Genomic DNA, 16,967 nt, shown 5'->3' with positions numbered 1-16,967 from the left:
CTATTTCTTGGTTATGATTCCATTCACACATTGTATATCCTTACCCTTGGTCTTTCCCTTTCCTTGTGTCTTTTTAACAATGTATAACAGTAAACTCCCTTGTCTCTGTGGACACCTTATCTCTCCTATAAAAGGGCCTTAAAGAGGCCATTAGGGGCTGCTCTCTCAAATCCCCACTTAGGGTGAGACAGCTGGCTGGCAAGTCCCGGGTACACCCCAAAATACAGCTTATTTTAGTTGGGAAATTGTGGCTTTGGTCTTCTCTCAATTTTCAGGTTTGAAAGTCACAGTCATTGATGAGCACCTGCTGTTGGATCCAAAAAGTATCACCATGGGACAGGTTTCAAGTGGGAGGATTATTTAGGGATGGGGGAGGAAAAAGGAACGGCAGGGAGGAGGAACGGGTCCTTTTATCAGGGGATGTAGCACACGTGCAGGAGGACAAGTGACATGAGGTGACAGTGGGAATGTGTCCGCTGAGTGTCCTGCTGTCACCAGGCCCTCAGGCTGTGCCTGATTTGCTAACATCTGCAGGTAGTCATCATCAGGCAAAGGCCATAATGAGGTTGATGGTGTTTGGTCTTTCAAACTAGACTTGAGGGTGGTACAGGGGTAGAGCCTGGTTCTGGGTCATACGGGTCATTAGACAGTCATTGCTCTGGTGTTCCTGAGAGGAGGGCCCCGGTTGCATGGGTTGCTGTGAATATAAGATCTGGACTTAGGACTAACTTTTAAAAAAAAAAATTAGACTAGTAGTAGCCACCACAGCTCTTAAACAGAGAGACTGTCCTACAGGGTCTAATCATTTGGACAAGTTTGTAATAGAGCATTTACATGACCTGAAAGTTTGGGTTAGAACCTCTTTTGTAATGTTTTTTGTTTTGTGGACAAACAGATGAAAAGGTTTGAGATGTCTGGAAATTCTAGACGTGCAGCTGAAGTAAGATCTGTTTTTAAAGCCATGGATGTTGTTTGTTTTCGTCTTAGGCTAGGTTAGGGACACAGTGCCCCATTTTGTGCTGGTGTATAGTGGTCTTGCTATTTCCACAACCTCTGGTATCTAGAGGCAGTAATGCATGGCTACACCTAGGAACTCTTGAACCTGTCTCTCATTTTTTGGAGCTGGGATCTGAAGGATTACAGCAATCCTGTAATCCTGAACAGGCTCCTTTTGCCTCCTGTCAGCTGATAGCCAAATGGGTAACCTGTGATATGTAACATTGGGCTAAGCCAACATTCTGTAGCCCAAGGTCTGTAACTCTTGTAGCAATCCCTCAGTGGCTCTCTTATAATTTATTTTAGTTTTAGAGGCTATAGGAGGTCATTTGAGAATTGGAAGAGTGTGGTCCTGGGAAACCTATAACAGAAGGGCAGGAAGTCACCACTTAGTGGCTCTTCAAACAAGGTCAGAGAATTTTTAAATCCCTGGGGATGCCTAGTTCAGCTAAGTTGCCCACTGTAACCTTCCTCTGGGTCTGTCTATTTAAAATAAAAAATAAAAATAAGATAAATACATTATTACTTCAAGAAGGAATAACAGGGACACAGGTAAAAATCTTAAAGCAAAACAAAGCTTCAAAACTTTTAACTATGTCAACATCTAATTATCTAGGATTCACTTATCTTCTGGGATCCTTCAAGGGGCATAGGTCACTTCTCTGGCTCCATTCTCTGCAGCACACAGAGCTTGTCTTCCACACTTGGGCTAGCTAGCTCTACTCCACACCTGCTGCTGTTCTTGGTGGTCATCCTATGGTACCGGCATATCCAAAATGATGTGGTCTTCTGCTGCAACTAAGCTGTACTTGTTAGCATTCTGTCTAAGCTCCACCCCACAGTTACCTGGCAACAGCCAGGTATAACTGACTCACTATAAAAGGGTCTACTTGCCCCCTCCTCACTTTCTTGTGCTCTTGCTTTCTCTTGCCCTTGCTTTCTCTCCCCAACCTCTCTCCCCATTCCCTTCCCCCCTCTCTCTCCACGTGCTCATGGCTGGCCTCTACTCCTCTACTCTTCTACTTCTCTACTCTCCCTCTCTCTGTCTTTCTCTGCCTCTACTACTCTTCCCATGCCCTGAATAAACTCTGTCCCTCAGGGGCAGGTCTCAGCATGGGCCTGCAAAGGCTCTCCTTTCCTTCACGCCTCACCACACCTCCATAGAACATATCTCCCTTGTCTTTATCTTTTTTATAAACACATCAGTACTTTCACCAATAGCCTCTCCTGGGATTTTTTGGTTTTTGGTTTTTTTTTTTTTTTTGCCAAGCCCTAATTAAATGTTTTCCTGTATAAAAGTTGCTGAGTTAGTGGTGTAATTCACAGAAAATCTGAGACAGAATCTGTGGGGTACTGTGAAAAGAAAGTTATGTGTAAAGTGATATATTTCATTTAAGTTAACATAGGGGGAAAACTGTGATTATTCCTCTTAGTACTCAACTATATGGAGATTACGATTACCTTTGGAAACAAACCTATGGGCATGCCTGTGAGAGAATTTCTAGACTGCGATGAGTATCTGCAGCGAAACACTGTAAATAAGGAGAATACCATCACATGGACTGGAATCCTAGGCTGAAAACACCAAAGGCCGTAGAAGTGAACACTGGACTTCAACGCCTTTGCTTCTCTATTTTGGAAGAAATGTCACATCGCAGTCTTCCTTTTAGCCGTGTGTGTCACGACGGACAGTACCTTGAGTGTGTGCTAACTCAATCTTATTCTTCCTTGAGTGGTGCATGAGGTCCTTGTAGGCTTGACCGCTGGCAGGGGAAAACATCCAGGTGAGGAAGAATGAACCCAGTTCAGCCCGATTTATAAAACCAGTGCTGGCTAAGACTTTTTTCTTATTAATCATTTTATTCATTTACATTTCAAATGTTATCCCCCTTCCAGGTTATCCCTCTACAACACCCCCCATCCCATCCCCTCTCCCCCTCCCCTTTGCCTCTATGAGGGGGTTTCTCTGCCTGTTCACCCACTCCAGCCTCACCAATCTAGCATCCCCCTTTGATGGGGCATCAAGCTTCCACAGGACCAAAGGCCTACCCTCCTATTGAAGTCATATAAGGCCATCCTCTGCTACATATGTATCTGGAGGCATGTTAGAGGGTTTGGCCATTAACAACATGATGTGAAGCATGATGGTAGACAGACAGGCATGGTGTCTGAGAAATGATTGAGAGCTTTACATCCTGATCCACACACAGCATCAAAGCCCACCCTCAGTGAGTGAGACACCTTCTTTAATGAGTCTGCATCTTGCTAACCCTTTCTAAATAGTTCATCAGCTGGGGACTAAGCATGCAGATATATGAACCTATGGGCGAATTCTCATCCAAACTACCAAGTACATATATTGAATGATCTCAATTTAATTTAGTATTTTTAATAGGGCAATGTTTCTAGTTCAAACCTATATAAAATGTGACTCCCCTTGTGGATGATATGTGTTCTGTTTGTACGTAAACATGAGCATCATTTGCAAGGATGCTGTACGCACAGGTTGGACTATTAATGGTGATTATTACATCATGCAGTGCCCTGAGAGCGATAGGAGGCTTCTCTGCATGACTACACCAATCATTCCTATACCTTGCAGGTCCTAACATTCCTGACACTCTTCCCTCAGAACTGTTCTGAATTAGTTTCTTTCCTATTTTTGGAATTAAAAACCATGGCAAGTTACTAAAGAAAGTATTTATTTTGGTTTAAGGTTCCAGAAAGTTAGCCAGGGAGACATGTCCGTTAGAGGCAGGCATGGAGGCCGGGGGTGAAAATCCTCGACCTCACACACAAAACCAAGAGAGTGAACTAGAAATCACTAAATTTTCAAAGCCCAGCCCCAGTGACATAATTCCCTCAGCAAGGCCACACAGCTCATCTTACCCAAAGAGCACCACTCACTGGGGACCAAATGATGGAAATATGTGAGCCTCTGAGGGGATAGTTATAAAGCGATCACATGTGCATCTCTTTATGTTTACCACAGAGACAATGTATTCTTCTGTGCCAGATACTACACATATGTAGGGTATCTACGTCACTAATTACTAAGACCCATGCTCAATCACTGCAAGGAAAACATATAGACACTATGATTTCCTGATGGTGATTAAAAATAACTGTGCTCTTCTGTCAGCTCAGAAATAGCTTCCAATGCTATCAATCAATCAGTGACCATCAAATAAGCATGGACTCTTCCTTCTGATAGTGCTTTGTGCTTTGGTTTCTGACATGATGCTCCCAGGAATAAATATTCCTACTAGGAGTTAGGAGGACTCAATATTCTGTAATGCCAATCTGGCTTATTCCAGTGAACTCACTTGATAGTCCTTGGAAGCTATTTCTGATAGCTTTGCATCCAGGGAAGAATCATTCCTCTGTCCTGATTTGGAAGAACTGATGCATATGCTCTTGACTTTCTAACCATTGTCATATAGGAATAATTTCAGGATCCGAAAAGAAAGGAAACTGATGATGGCAGATCAAGCAAGGTTCTGCATGGGGAATTCCAATCGATGATGGAACAGGAGTCAATGCACACACAGTATGATCCCTGGAACTGTGTCCCTCCACTTGGGAGAGGAGCAGGGGAAGTAAGCATGAGCTCCTAGCACACCTGCTAGCGAATACTGTTGGATTTGGGGTGGAAGCTGAGAAAACTCACTTCAGATATGAATACTTAAAAATTGAAGCTTTATTTTCAGAGCCTCGAGGAGGCAGTCACTTCGGGATCTGAACTGCCTCCCCAAAGGGAGTTTGAACAACATTTTTAAAGGATGGGAACACAAAACAAGGGGGACCATGGGAGGGGAGCTGCACTATTAACCAATTGTATTTTGACATTATGGGTTAAATAAAGGAGTACCATTGGAGACTGGGTGGTATCCAGGGCACTTGGCTTCAAGGTCCTTAATTCGTTCTCCTAGACATTAGGTCTGGAGTGATTAGGAGATCAGAGTGCTAAGGAGACAAAGGACTGGGTCAGCTGCATGTAGTATATATCTATATCTATATCTATATCTATATCTATATCTATATCTATCTATATGTATATATATATATATATGTGTGTGTGTGTATATAAAACCTTGGTTTAAATAATAGCAATCTCTCTCTCTACACACACACACCTGTTAACAAATTAAGAAAACATTTGGAAAGGTGAGTGATAGCTGTTCTTTATGGGCCTGGGAACATGAACTTGTTTGACCCTGCCAGCAAGATGGAGAAGTTGCCCTTGAGATGGCTGGACTCAGACATTGTCTCCTTACAAGTTGTCTCTGAGATATCTGGACTCAGACAACTGTTTAAAACAGAAGCTATTCAGCTATAGCTCCCCTAGGGCCTGGAACTATGAATTTAGTTTCTCTCTAGGATAAAATGAAATCTGAAAATGAAATCATCATAGTACTTAGAATACGTTTCTTTTCTTGTTCCCAACAATACTTCCCTGCATTCATGAAAACACTGGTAGAAGAGGATGAAGCTCTTGTATAGCTCAAATTAGTGGATGAACGTGTGTACACTGGATTTACAGACAGACCAAAAGATCCTGAGATAAATTCGGGATTTCTTCACGTTAACATCAGAGAGCTGGATGTTTAACTTTGTCTAATGATTTAAAACAGCTGTGTCCCTGATCCATGCCCTTCACTGTATGGAAGTTTCCAGTGTTCATATGAAAACGTTATCCAGTTGTGGAGTCTACTCCATGTATGGCTCATACAGGAGAACAAGGAGTATTTATGCATATGTAATGCTTGTTATTAAGCCAAGCCTCCACTATAGTCAAGGGCTTTGCCCCTTGCTCCCTAACCCTACTTGTACATTGTATTTTGAAACAAGGTCTCTTTATTTGGCCCAGGTTAGCTTTGGATTTGGGATCCTCCTGTCTTAAGTTCCCGAGCAGTTCGACTACAAGGAAGGCCACATATAGAGTTATTTTATAGTAATATTGAATCAGTGTGAACTTTACATGTAGAATATTCCATAATAAGTACACTTTTGAGTTTAAATCGCAACATATTGAACAGAAATAAGTTGCAAACCTATTAAAGGTTACTGTCAAAGGCTCAATTCACATTTAAACGTGTCCTGTACTGAATTCAGCATTATTTTTCCCTCTCTGTGTAGCCCTGGCTGTCCTGGAACTCACTCTGTAGACCAGGCTAGCCTCGAACTCAGAGCCTGTCTCTGCCTCCCAAGTGCTGGGATTAAAAGCGAGGGCCACCACTGCCCCGGTTTAAATTTAGCATTTTAAAAGCCAACTGGCTCCCTGTGGTTGTACCAGGACACAAACTGACTGCTTCCTCCCAACCCCTTCTACTCTAAGGGATCTCTTTCGCATAGAGTTGTGGGAAATGTAGTCTTGTCCATACGACGTCACAAGGAGCCATTCAGGAAACCACGTTTCTACTCTCTGCATAATTGCATCTTTCCCAAAGTTGAGCAAGAAATAGGTCTTGCTCAGTACTCGGTTTGCATCTCTCACATGGAGGTTCGTCCAGGGTGCAGACCAGCCTTGCAGGCCTGAGGGTCCGCGCAGTGATGGGTCCGGAATGGAGGGCGAGAGTTTGTGGATGGGAGGCGGGAAGAAGCGGACTTGGGGGCGCTGTGCTGACCTAGGCTGGGCCAACCCCACGTTGGATGCAGGTCAGAGCTGCGGAAAGGGCAATGGGGTCGGTTCCGAGAGTGACCGCTTTGCTTGCACGAGGCTACTGCTGGAGTCCACCCTGCACAGGAGAGCTGGCTCAGGACCCAGGAGTGAGAACTGCTGGAAATCCTGGCAGGTTTCACCCTGACTGGTGTCTGATGACAGCCTGAGGCTATGACTGGGCGCGCACTCTCCTGCTTGGCTGGGGAAACTCATGCTCTCTAGCTGACTCAGGCTCACATGGTTGTAGTCAGATTTCTCAGGAAATCTAGAGCCAGCTGGGTGTATGGTGCTTTCTTTACTTTATAGCCGGCCTAGGAGGACTCTTGGAGTTGACAAAAGTTCATAACCTTGTTTATTTGCAAGTGAAGGGAATTTTGGGAGGGCGGCTGTTGTTTGGAATGTTGGTTCCATTTTCTTGGTAATGAACTGTTAGATTTATGAACAACTATTTTGCATAGGGGTCCTTCGTGATCACTGTTGTGACGTCAACCCCAAGACTAACACTCCCATATGAGGGCAGAAGAGTCCCCTAAAGGGAAGGATTTGAGTTTTGTGTCAACCAAGTAGTTCACTCCGTAGTGTAGAGTGAAAGGTACTAGAAAATAATAGATCAGCCAGTACCTTCGGAGACTGCATTTGGACTCCTTTTCAAAATGGAGAAACAAATTGGTGTGAGAATAGGCTTGGGTGCAGGGCTGTTGGTTACCGGTGGGAGGGGGCTGAAATGTCTCTGGGGGGGGGGGGAATAATCCTGCATCCTAAGAGGTCGGTCTTCATCGCTCTTTAATGGCCAGCTGTTCTGTCTTTGCATGTCATCTGCAGTGTCTAAACTCACTTAAACCAACTCTTTTTTTTGTTTGTTTGTTTTTGTTTGTTTTTTTTTCGAGACAGGGTTTCTTTGTGTAGCCTCGGCTGTCCTGGAACTCACTTTGTAGACCAGGCTGGCCTTGAACTCAGAAATTCGCCTGCCTCTGCCTCCCGAGTGCTGGGATTAAAGGTTTGTGCCACCACGCCCGGCTTTAAACCAACTCTTATCAAAGAATGTGGCACCTAGGTTCCCTAACCCTCCCCAAACAGTTCTAGACAAACTCACCCAAGTACGTACAGTGAGTCAGAGAGACGAAAAGACGGAATTGAGGAGCTCTGATCACTCAGGACCCTGTGACTGGGACCTTATAAACCCCTTGATGAAGCCAGCCTTGAACTCCTAATCCTCCTGCCTCTGCCTACCAAGGACTAGGATTATTGGTTTGTGCCACATTGACATGGTAAGACCTACAAGGTCAGAGGATATCTTCTGCGAGTCATTCTCCCTTTTCACCATGTGAGCTCTGGGTATTGAACTCTGTTATTAGCTGACAGAGTTTCTGGCAGTCCGTATCTACCCATTCAGGCATCTCTCCAGCCCTATTCATGGCTGTTGTAACATTTTTATTTGAAAGTATTACTAAGGAAGAGAAATATTGCCTCTGCTGGAAACCTTCACAGTGAGTGTTAGCTGTCAGAATGTTTGACTTTCAGCTGCTGAAAAGCTTCAAACTCAAGTGAGGGGATCTCTCTTCCCAGATCTTAACTACTCCTGTCTTTCTCTTCTACTTCATTTACATGTAGTCGGTAGAAGACAACCATACTACTCAGCAGACTCCGGGATACAGGACACTTCCACCCCCAAACCCCAGTCTGAAGGTGTGGTTTGAATGGTGCCCCTAGGCTCTTCTTTGAATGCTTTGTCTCCATTTGGTGGAACTGCTTGGGAAGGAGTCGTAGGAGTGGCCTTGTTGGAAAGATGTCACTTGGGACAGGCTTTGAGATGTCAGAAAGACTCCTACCCTCTCTCAGAGCTCTGCCTCTTGCCTGTGGATCAAGATGTGAGCTCTCAGCAATTCCTGCTAGCATTTCACTATTCTGGACTCTAATCGTCTGAAACCATAAGCCCAGTAACAATCTTTTATAAGTTGCCCTGGGTGCTGGGCAGTGGTGGCTTACATTTTTAATCCCAGGATTCAGGAGGCAGAGGCAGATGGATCTTTGAGTTCCGGTCCAGCTTGATTTATCTACAGAATAAGTTCCAGGATATCCAGGACTGTACAGAGAAACCCTGTCTCAAAACAACACCCCCACCCCACCCCGCTAAAAAAGTTGTCTTGGTTGTAATGTTTTTTTGTTTTTTGTTTTTACAATAGATAAGTTATTAAACCAAGGAGGTGTATGTGCAAACATATAGGTGGGATTTTCTTATTGCAACCAGCATAACTGTACCCTCAGGATTTCACACTGATGCTAGCCCATCAACCTTCCAACAATCCTCTTTTAAAGTAGATGATCTATAAACAGTTCTTGTGATGTAGATGATCTAAACATAGCTCTCATGATGCTGTGGAACTGCTACCACAAAAGAATGGTAATTGACACTAAATAAAGAGCAAAGGACAAGACTGTGTCTCTTACACCATAAATTGATTGAATAGATTTAATTAGATAAATTTAATATAAAAGATTAAGCTAAGTATCTGAAACTAGGTGAGTGACCCCCAATCTTTAGAGTGAGCTCATCTATGTAACAAGATAGTGAGGTGTAGGTACATGTAAAGCCCCGTGACGGAAGTGCCTCTGCAGATCAGACGTTTAGTTTAATTATCATCCTATCTATTGATACATGGATTGATAAGTATTCCTAAATTATATCTATATAAATTCTATTGAAGTGATAATTCCCAAAGAGGCAGTTCTTTAGAACAGAATATAACCTTATACAGAGTGTTGACAAATAAACACCCCTGGTTGGATCAAAATTAACAATCAATAAAGAAAGCATATGGACCCAGCAAACAGCCTCATTTTAATTCCAACACTCAAATAGCAGGTAAGTATTTTAAACTATATTAATCTATTATATTTATAGATTATATACTCTTAATATGTATAACAAGATGAGTCAAATGCTCGTTAATTTTTAACAACTTTATAGACCAAGTGTGTAGTTTCATTTGTACATTCAAAGTAATGTTAACTGCACATAAAAGACGAATTAGATGAAGATTTTAAAAAGCAAACAGAATGTAACAAGTGGAGACCTTGCTTGTTTACCACAAATCATATCTCTGGCATTATCAGTGTTAGGTGCACCTCCTGCCAGGGGGCCATTGCCAATCCTGACCAAGCCAAGAATGTGTAGTTTTAGTTCCGTAGTTAAGGACTTGTATGAACCATGACAGGAGTTTATCTCTAAGTCAGTGGAATGACAGCTTCATAAACGGGCTAAGAGAAACAATCAGACAGGAAGACCCTATGGAGTTTTAACTTATTAATCCACCATATACCCCCATATTCCTAAAAGGACTGATAATCAGAGTTAGCCTTCCATCTCTAAGGCCTGTGTGGTCTGGACATGAACCTATGCCCAAAGCCATCAGCTACACAACTGGAAAGCAATGGTACACTTGCAAACTCTATGGCATCTTGGCTCACTTTCAGAGGACAAGTCCTGTTTGTGGTGAAACTAGAGAGAGAAGATACTTAAAAAGAAGTTGAAATTGAGGCATTTGCGGGACTGAGTATCAGTAAATGAGGTGGGGTGGTTGGAACTAACTAGTACTGTCTCTGGGTCTCTGTGCATTACTGAAATCAGGGCTCCTGTGTATGGCCCCGACTCCACTGTGGCTACAGTATTCTACTGTGGTACTCCTCACCATAGCTTCTTCCTGTGAGAATGCATGCAATGTGTGGTGTACTATGCAAGCATTCCACACTAAATATATATTTTTGTGAATTCCTACATTTTACAATTTATCTCCATAAAATTACATTTATTTAAGTTTTGGAACTTATGTCATTCTCTTTCTTTAAAGAGGATGAATTCATGAGATCATTTCATTTCAAGGTATTTAATACCACGCACCTATGTTAGAACCATTTCTATCTATAATTTCATCTTCTTCAAAATTTAGAATTGTGACTGCAAGCATGTTGACTATTCGGTATTTATGTTATTAATTTTTGCTATGGATTTCATTTAATTTCAGAAACTGCTGTCATTCAGAGATGTGGCCATTGATTTCTCTGCAGAGGAGCGTGAATGTCTGGACTCTGCTCAGTGGAACTTGTATAAGGAAGTGATGTTGGAGAATTACAGCAACCTTGTGTTCCTGGGTAAGGATCACTTCCATTGTGAACTCTTATTTCACTGTCAAAAGGGACTGCCTCCATTTGTAGGGTAACTCGTGTTGCAGAGTTTGTGCCTTCCAACAATGTAGCTCATGTGCCTGCCTTTAAAGAGAAAAAGATAGAATGTGATGGGGCTAAGAAATATTTTAAAGTATGCTTAGCCTGTTTGTGGAGGTATGCACCCTCCATTGTAGTGGCCTTTTTAGAAGCTTGGTAGCAGGAGGCATGGAACACATGCTAGAGAAAATGCCTCATCCTTTTGTGTTAATACTTTTCCTTGTATTGAGGCTCAGGAACTGCAGGTTGTAAATGACTCCTAAGAATATCATCTTTCAGGAAGTGTGTTAATCATAGAATTTTCTGCAGTCATTCATAATCTCTTCCCATATATGCATAGAACTAAGTCCAAATGTTAATTTCCAGGAGAAAACAGCCAAGCATCTTATTCCCTTTTCCAAACAGGTCTTGCTTTCTCCAAGCCATACCTGATCACATTTCTAGAACGACAACCAGAGTCTTGGAATGTGAAGACACAGGCAAGTGTAGGCACATACCCAGGTATGTAGTGATGGCTGAATCAGTGCACCCAAGTGAACAGTTCAAAAATACAAGATAAAGCATGGCTTTCCTGTAGTAGAATTTTATCTGTCCAATTAGTTTAAATATTAGTACAAGAAGCCTGCGATTGGACAGGGAAAAGGGAGGCAGAGCCAAGAGTTGCAGAGTCAGGGAGCAACACAGGAAAAGAGAGGAGGAAGATGGAGGATGAGCAGGGAGATTCAGATTCCATGCAGCCTTAAATAGCCACAGGTAGCTATAATATTATATAATAATAGAATAATTGGGAAAATTATTGTCTAATCTAGGTGGGCTGTTTCTTTCATTATCAATTGATTTTTTTGTCTGTTGTATTCTGCTAAGTGAGTATTTCTCAAAATGCTAGGTGCTAACTTTACTAGCTATTCATTGACAGATATGCTGCCTTTAGCAGAGCTTCTGTCCCTCCCCCCAACCCCCACCCCCCGAGATTGGGTTTCTCTGTATGGCCCTGGCTGTCCTGGAACTCACTTTGTAGACCAGGCTGGCCTCGAACTCAGAAATCCACCTGCCTCTACCTCCAAGTGCTGGGATTAAAGGCGTGTGCCACCACTGCCCGGCTGCTTCTGTCCTTTAAAAGCAAATTAGAAGAATTTTCCTGATTTGGTATCTCCTTTAGGTGTTTATTTTATTGTATTTAAAGCATAACACTGATGTATTTCAAGTATGTTGTTTCATCTTGTTAGGGACATTCTAGGTAGTGTATCTGTATATAAAATTTTATAGCTTTGAGAAGTGAAACACTACATGCATAAAAATGTTCTATTTCTGTCAATGTGTTCACCCACCTGGTGTGTTCATCCTTCTGGTGTGTTCACCTGCTCAGTGTGTTCACACACACCCCTGTGTGCTCACTGGCCTCCCTAGTGTGTCCACTCCCCACCTGTTCGTTCACCCACCTAGTGTGTTCGCCTCTAACCCCTGTGCACACCCTCCCAGTGTGTTTACCTGTCCAGTGTATACACCTACCTGGTGTGTACACTCACTTCGTGTTCTCACCCACCCTGTGTGTTCATCTGTCCAGTGTGTTGAAGTCACCACTTGATTGCCAGTCTCACAAGTTTTGCTACTTTGAGTTTCTATGTAAGACCAATAATACATAATTGACTTCATAGTGTGGACTTATTTCATTTTGCATAATGCCCTCATGTAGATGGTATGACTGGCTTCGCTATTTAGGTTAATAGTATTCCATTATTTGTTCTACAATGTGTTCATATTCACACCTCAGTGGTAGTTTACGTAGTTTTAATTTACTACACTTTTGAATCATGCTGAAGGATTACTGATGTATGAATGTCTGTAGTTTTCCATCTATGTGGTTCATTTTCTAAAAAAAAAAAAATTACTTATTTTTATTCCATGTGTATTGGTGTTTTGCCTGAATGTATGTCTGTGTGAAGGTGTCAGATCTCCTGGAACTGGAGTTATAGTCAGTTGTGAGCTGTCATGTGGGTGCTGGGAATTGAACCCAGGCAGTTTGGAAGAATAGCCAGTGCTCTTTGGCTGACGAGGCATCTCTCTAGTACCCATTTATGTGATTCTTAATTATATTAAATATGTAACCATGAGTGAAAAGTGTGCATATTAAAGGTGAGTTTACCTGTCCAGTGTATACACCGACCTGGTGTGTACACTCACTTCGTGTTCTCACCCACCCTGTGTGTTCATCTGTCCAGTGTGTTGAAGTCACCACTTGATTGCCAGTCTCACAAGTTTTGCTACTTTGAGTTTCTATGTAAGACCAATAATACATAAATTTAAGTATGCTAAATTAAAGTATGGCAGTATGCTTTTAGTGATTCCTCAACCTCTACTCAACAGGATCAAAACCCTATCAGTGTAAACAATGTGGGAAGGCTTTTGGTTGGAAATCACTGCTTGTTCAACACCAGAGAATTCATACAGGAGAGAAACCCTACATATGTAAAGAATGTGGCAAAGCTTTTAACTATTCCTCCACCCTTAAACAGCACCAAAGAATTCATACTGGAGAGAAACCTTACAAATGTGAAGTGTGTGACAAAGCTTTTAAATATTCCTTCAGTTTTAAACAGCACCAAAGAATTCATACTGGAGAGAAACCTTACAAATGTGAAGTGTGTGACAAAGCTTTTAACTGTTCTTCATATCTGGGTAAGCATCAAAGAATCCATACTGGAGAGAAACGCTACAGATGTGAAGAATGTGGTAAAGCTTTTACTAACTATTCAGGACTTACTGTTCACCGAAAAGTTCATACTGGAGAGAAACCCTACAGATGTGAAGAATGTGGCAAGGCCTTTAGTGCTCGCACAACACTCTCTAAACATCAGAGAATTCACACTGGAGAGAAACCTTACAAATGTGATGAATGTGGAAAGACTTTTAATGTACACTCAACATTTTCTAAACACCAGAGAATTCACACTGGAGAGAAACCTTACAAATGTGAAGAATGTGGCATGGCCTTTATTGATCGCTGCATTCTTTCTAAGCACCAGGGAACCCATACTGGGGAGAAACCCTACAAATGTAAAGAATGTGGCAAAGCTTTTAACTGTTCTTCCAGCCTTCACCAACACCAACAAATTCATAGGGGAGAGAAACTCTTTAAGTGTGATGACTGTGGGCAGGCCTTTAGCTGTTCTTCATATCTGTATAAACATCGTCGAATCCATACTGGCATGAAACCCTACAAATGCAAGGAATGTGGCAAAGCTTTTAACTGTTCCTCCAGCCGTAACCAACACCAACGAATACATATTTGAGAGAAACTACAAATTCGATGAATGTGGCTAGGCCTTAACTTTTGCTTCATACCTGCATGAGCATCTGTGAATCCATATTGGTGAGAAACTCTACAAATGCAAGGAATGTAGCAAGGACTTTTACTGTTCTACCAAACTTATTTACCACTGGAGAGTTCATACTGGAGAAAAACCATATAAGTGTGATAAGTGTGGGAAGGCCTTTAGCATTTATTCATCCTTTATGAAGCACCAGTGCATTCATAGGGGAGAAAAACCCTATAAGTGCAATGAATGTGAGAAAGCCTTTAATAACGATCATACTCTACCTCGACACCATAGAATCCATATGGGTGAGAAGCCTTACAATTGCAAAGACTGTGGCAAAGCCTTCACTTGTACCACAGGCCTCACTCAACATGAAAGAATTCACACTGGAGAGAAACCTTACAAATGTGAAGAATGTGGCAAGGCCACATTAATTCTTCTTCAAATCTTAAACATCATTGCTGATTCCATATTGGAGAGAAGCTATACAAATGTGAGCAATGTGGCAAAGCCTTTAAAAATTGTTCAGACTTTATTTGACACAACAGAATCCACAGTAGAGAAAATCCAGATTAGTACAGCCACTGTTGCAAATCCTTCCATAATGTTATCCCATAATTCAGTACTATAATTCAATACAATAAGGAAGAGAACCCTTAGAATCTCAAGGAATTTACTAACAGTTCAACACTTCTTCAACACTATCAGTTTCACACTGGAGAGATCTTGTAAAAGCCAAGAGAGGGTCTTAAGTATTGAATAATTATTTTATACACATAATCAAAGTTTTACATATGGTAGAAACCCTATCATTTCAAATAACATAGAAAATCCTTTATTCTTCAGAATATAACCAACAGAAATATTGTGAGACACCTGTTCAATAAAGGCAAGGCCTTTAAGTGAAACTGGATCTTCATCAACTATGAGTCAATTCATATAGAAACTGTACATATGTGATGAATGGCTCAGGAAGAACATTTTCAAATATATAAGCCTGAAAAGAGAAAATTTGTTCTAGTAGAAATCATTGTGTAAAATAGTGTCTTAATCCTTAGCCAGTCACTTACATCTAAAGTAGTGGTTCTCAACCCTCCTAATGATGCAACTCTTAAAACAGTTCCTCCTGTTGTGGTGACCCCTAACCAGATAATTATTTTCATTGTTTCTTTGTGACTGTAAACTTGCTAGTTATGAATCAGAATATCTGTGCTTTCTGATGGTCTTAGGCAACCCCTGTGAGAGGGTCACTTGACCCCCAAACAAGTCAAACCCACAAGTTAAAGACCACTGGAATATAAAAATATTATTGGAGACAAACCCTATGAATTGTATTTGCTGTGCTGGTTAGTTTGTGTTAACTTGAAACAAACTAAAGACACCTAGGAAGAAAGAACCTCAATTGAAGAATTGCCTACTGGCCAGTGGGCATGTCTTTGGGATATTTTCTTGATTAATGATTGATGAGAGGAGGCCTGTCCCAATGTCGGTCGTGCTACCCCTGAGAAGGTGGTCCTGGATTGTATAAGAAAGCAAGTTAAGGGACTAGAGAAATGACTCTGATTAACATCACTAGTTGCTCTTGCAGAGGACCCAAGGTCTTTTCCCAGCATCCACATGGTGGCATCCAACCATTCCTAACTCCACTTCTAGGGCATCCAACATCCTCTTGTGGGCACTACAGGCACCAGGAGTGCACATGGTACACAAAATACATACAGGCAAAACACTCATATACATAAAATAAGTAAATCTGAAAAAATTATTTAGAAAGAAACAAAGAATGAGAAAGGAAGGAAGGAAGAGACTGGTGGGGAGGTAGAGAGCTGATAGTAAGCTATGGAAAAGCCAGCAAGCAGCATTATTTCATGGTCCAGGCTTTAGGTCCTAACTCCAGATTCCTACTTGAGTTTTTGTCTTGACTTCCCTTGATGATGTAACCTGTGAGCTGAAATAAACCCCCTTTCCCCAAAATTGATTTTGGTCAGTGTTTTATTACAGCAACAAAAAGCAAACTGGGACAGAAATTGGTACCAGGATCATAGGATACTCCTATGATATTATAAGGGTCCATTGTTCGTCAAAGAATGGTATCCAAGACTCAAATAGCATGCAAAAGCAAAGAGCGTTTTATTCTGCAGAAGAATAGCATGAGGAGATTCCTCCTTCCAAAATGGAGAAACAGCCAAATGAGCTCGCAAGGCTGGATTTAAAGCATGTTAGGGATTCTGGAATAGGTGAACTCTATCTTACTCAATCTCTGAGGGCATTCCACTACCGGGGCATGGGGGCTAGAACCTGTTACCAGGGAGGTCTGGAAACTTGCCTATCCATTGTCCTTGCTTCAGGTGAGGTGGCTGGGTACTATTTAGTTTCTGACTAGACACCTGAAACCTTTTTCTTGTTTGTTTTAATTTCTTATTGGTTATTTTATCTATTTACATTTCAAATGTTATCCCCCTTCCTGGTTTTCCCTCTAAAAACCCTTATCCTACACCCTCCCTGCTTCTATGAGGGTGCTCCCCCTCTGACCTCACCACCCTAAATTCCCCTACACTGGGGCATCAAGCCTTCACAAGCCTGGGGTTTTTTAATTGTACCACCTGGACTGCTGTCATGAGTCAGCCTGTCTCAATATACCTGGCCATGTGTGGGGGAGAATTATGGAAGCATTTTGAGCTTTGAGCTGGGAAGGCCACTGAATGCTCAGAGCTAACTGAGATGTTAGAGGAGCTTGGAAGATAGGAATGTTGAGATAAATATAGATAGTG

At 41.8% G+C, this 16,967-nt stretch overlaps 1 protein-coding gene across 1 annotated transcript; it reads left to right on the top strand.

Moving 5' to 3' along the window:
* Nucleotides 1-6,402: 6,402 nt before the first annotated feature.
* Nucleotides 6,403-16,149, top strand: LOC110308525 (uncharacterized). The gene is made up of 4 exons (XM_085830992.1): nucleotides 6,403-6,499; nucleotides 10,681-10,807; nucleotides 11,285-11,380; nucleotides 13,244-16,149. Exons 1-4 carry the CDS (start codon nucleotides 6,494-6,496, stop codon nucleotides 14,167-14,169), a joined length of 1,155 nt encoding a protein of 384 aa, XP_085687118.1. The 5' UTR covers nucleotides 6,403-6,493; the 3' UTR covers nucleotides 14,170-16,149.
* Nucleotides 16,150-16,967: the final 818 nt, after the last annotated feature.

Source organism: Mus caroli, unplaced genomic scaffold (assembly GCF_978045245.1).
Source record: "Mus caroli unplaced genomic scaffold, Mus_caroli_1 scaffold_15, whole genome shotgun sequence".
In the NCBI taxonomy this organism is placed as follows: Eukaryota; Metazoa; Chordata; class Mammalia; order Rodentia; family Muridae; genus Mus; species Mus caroli.
This window is presented reverse-complemented; position numbering and strand designations above follow the sequence as displayed.

What these genes read in the sequence shown, in the direction of transcription:
- LOC110308525 (XM_085830992.1), top strand. An exon ending in CAGCAACCTTGTGTTCCTGG is followed by an intron (nt 10,808 to 11,284) that starts GTAAGGATCACT and finishes TTTTCCAAACAG; the next exon opens with GTCTTGCTTTCTCCAAGCCA. An exon ending in AAGTGTAGGCACATACCCAG is followed by an intron (nt 11,381 to 13,243) that starts GTATGTAGTGAT and finishes TCTACTCAACAG; the next exon opens with GATCAAAACCCTATCAGTGT.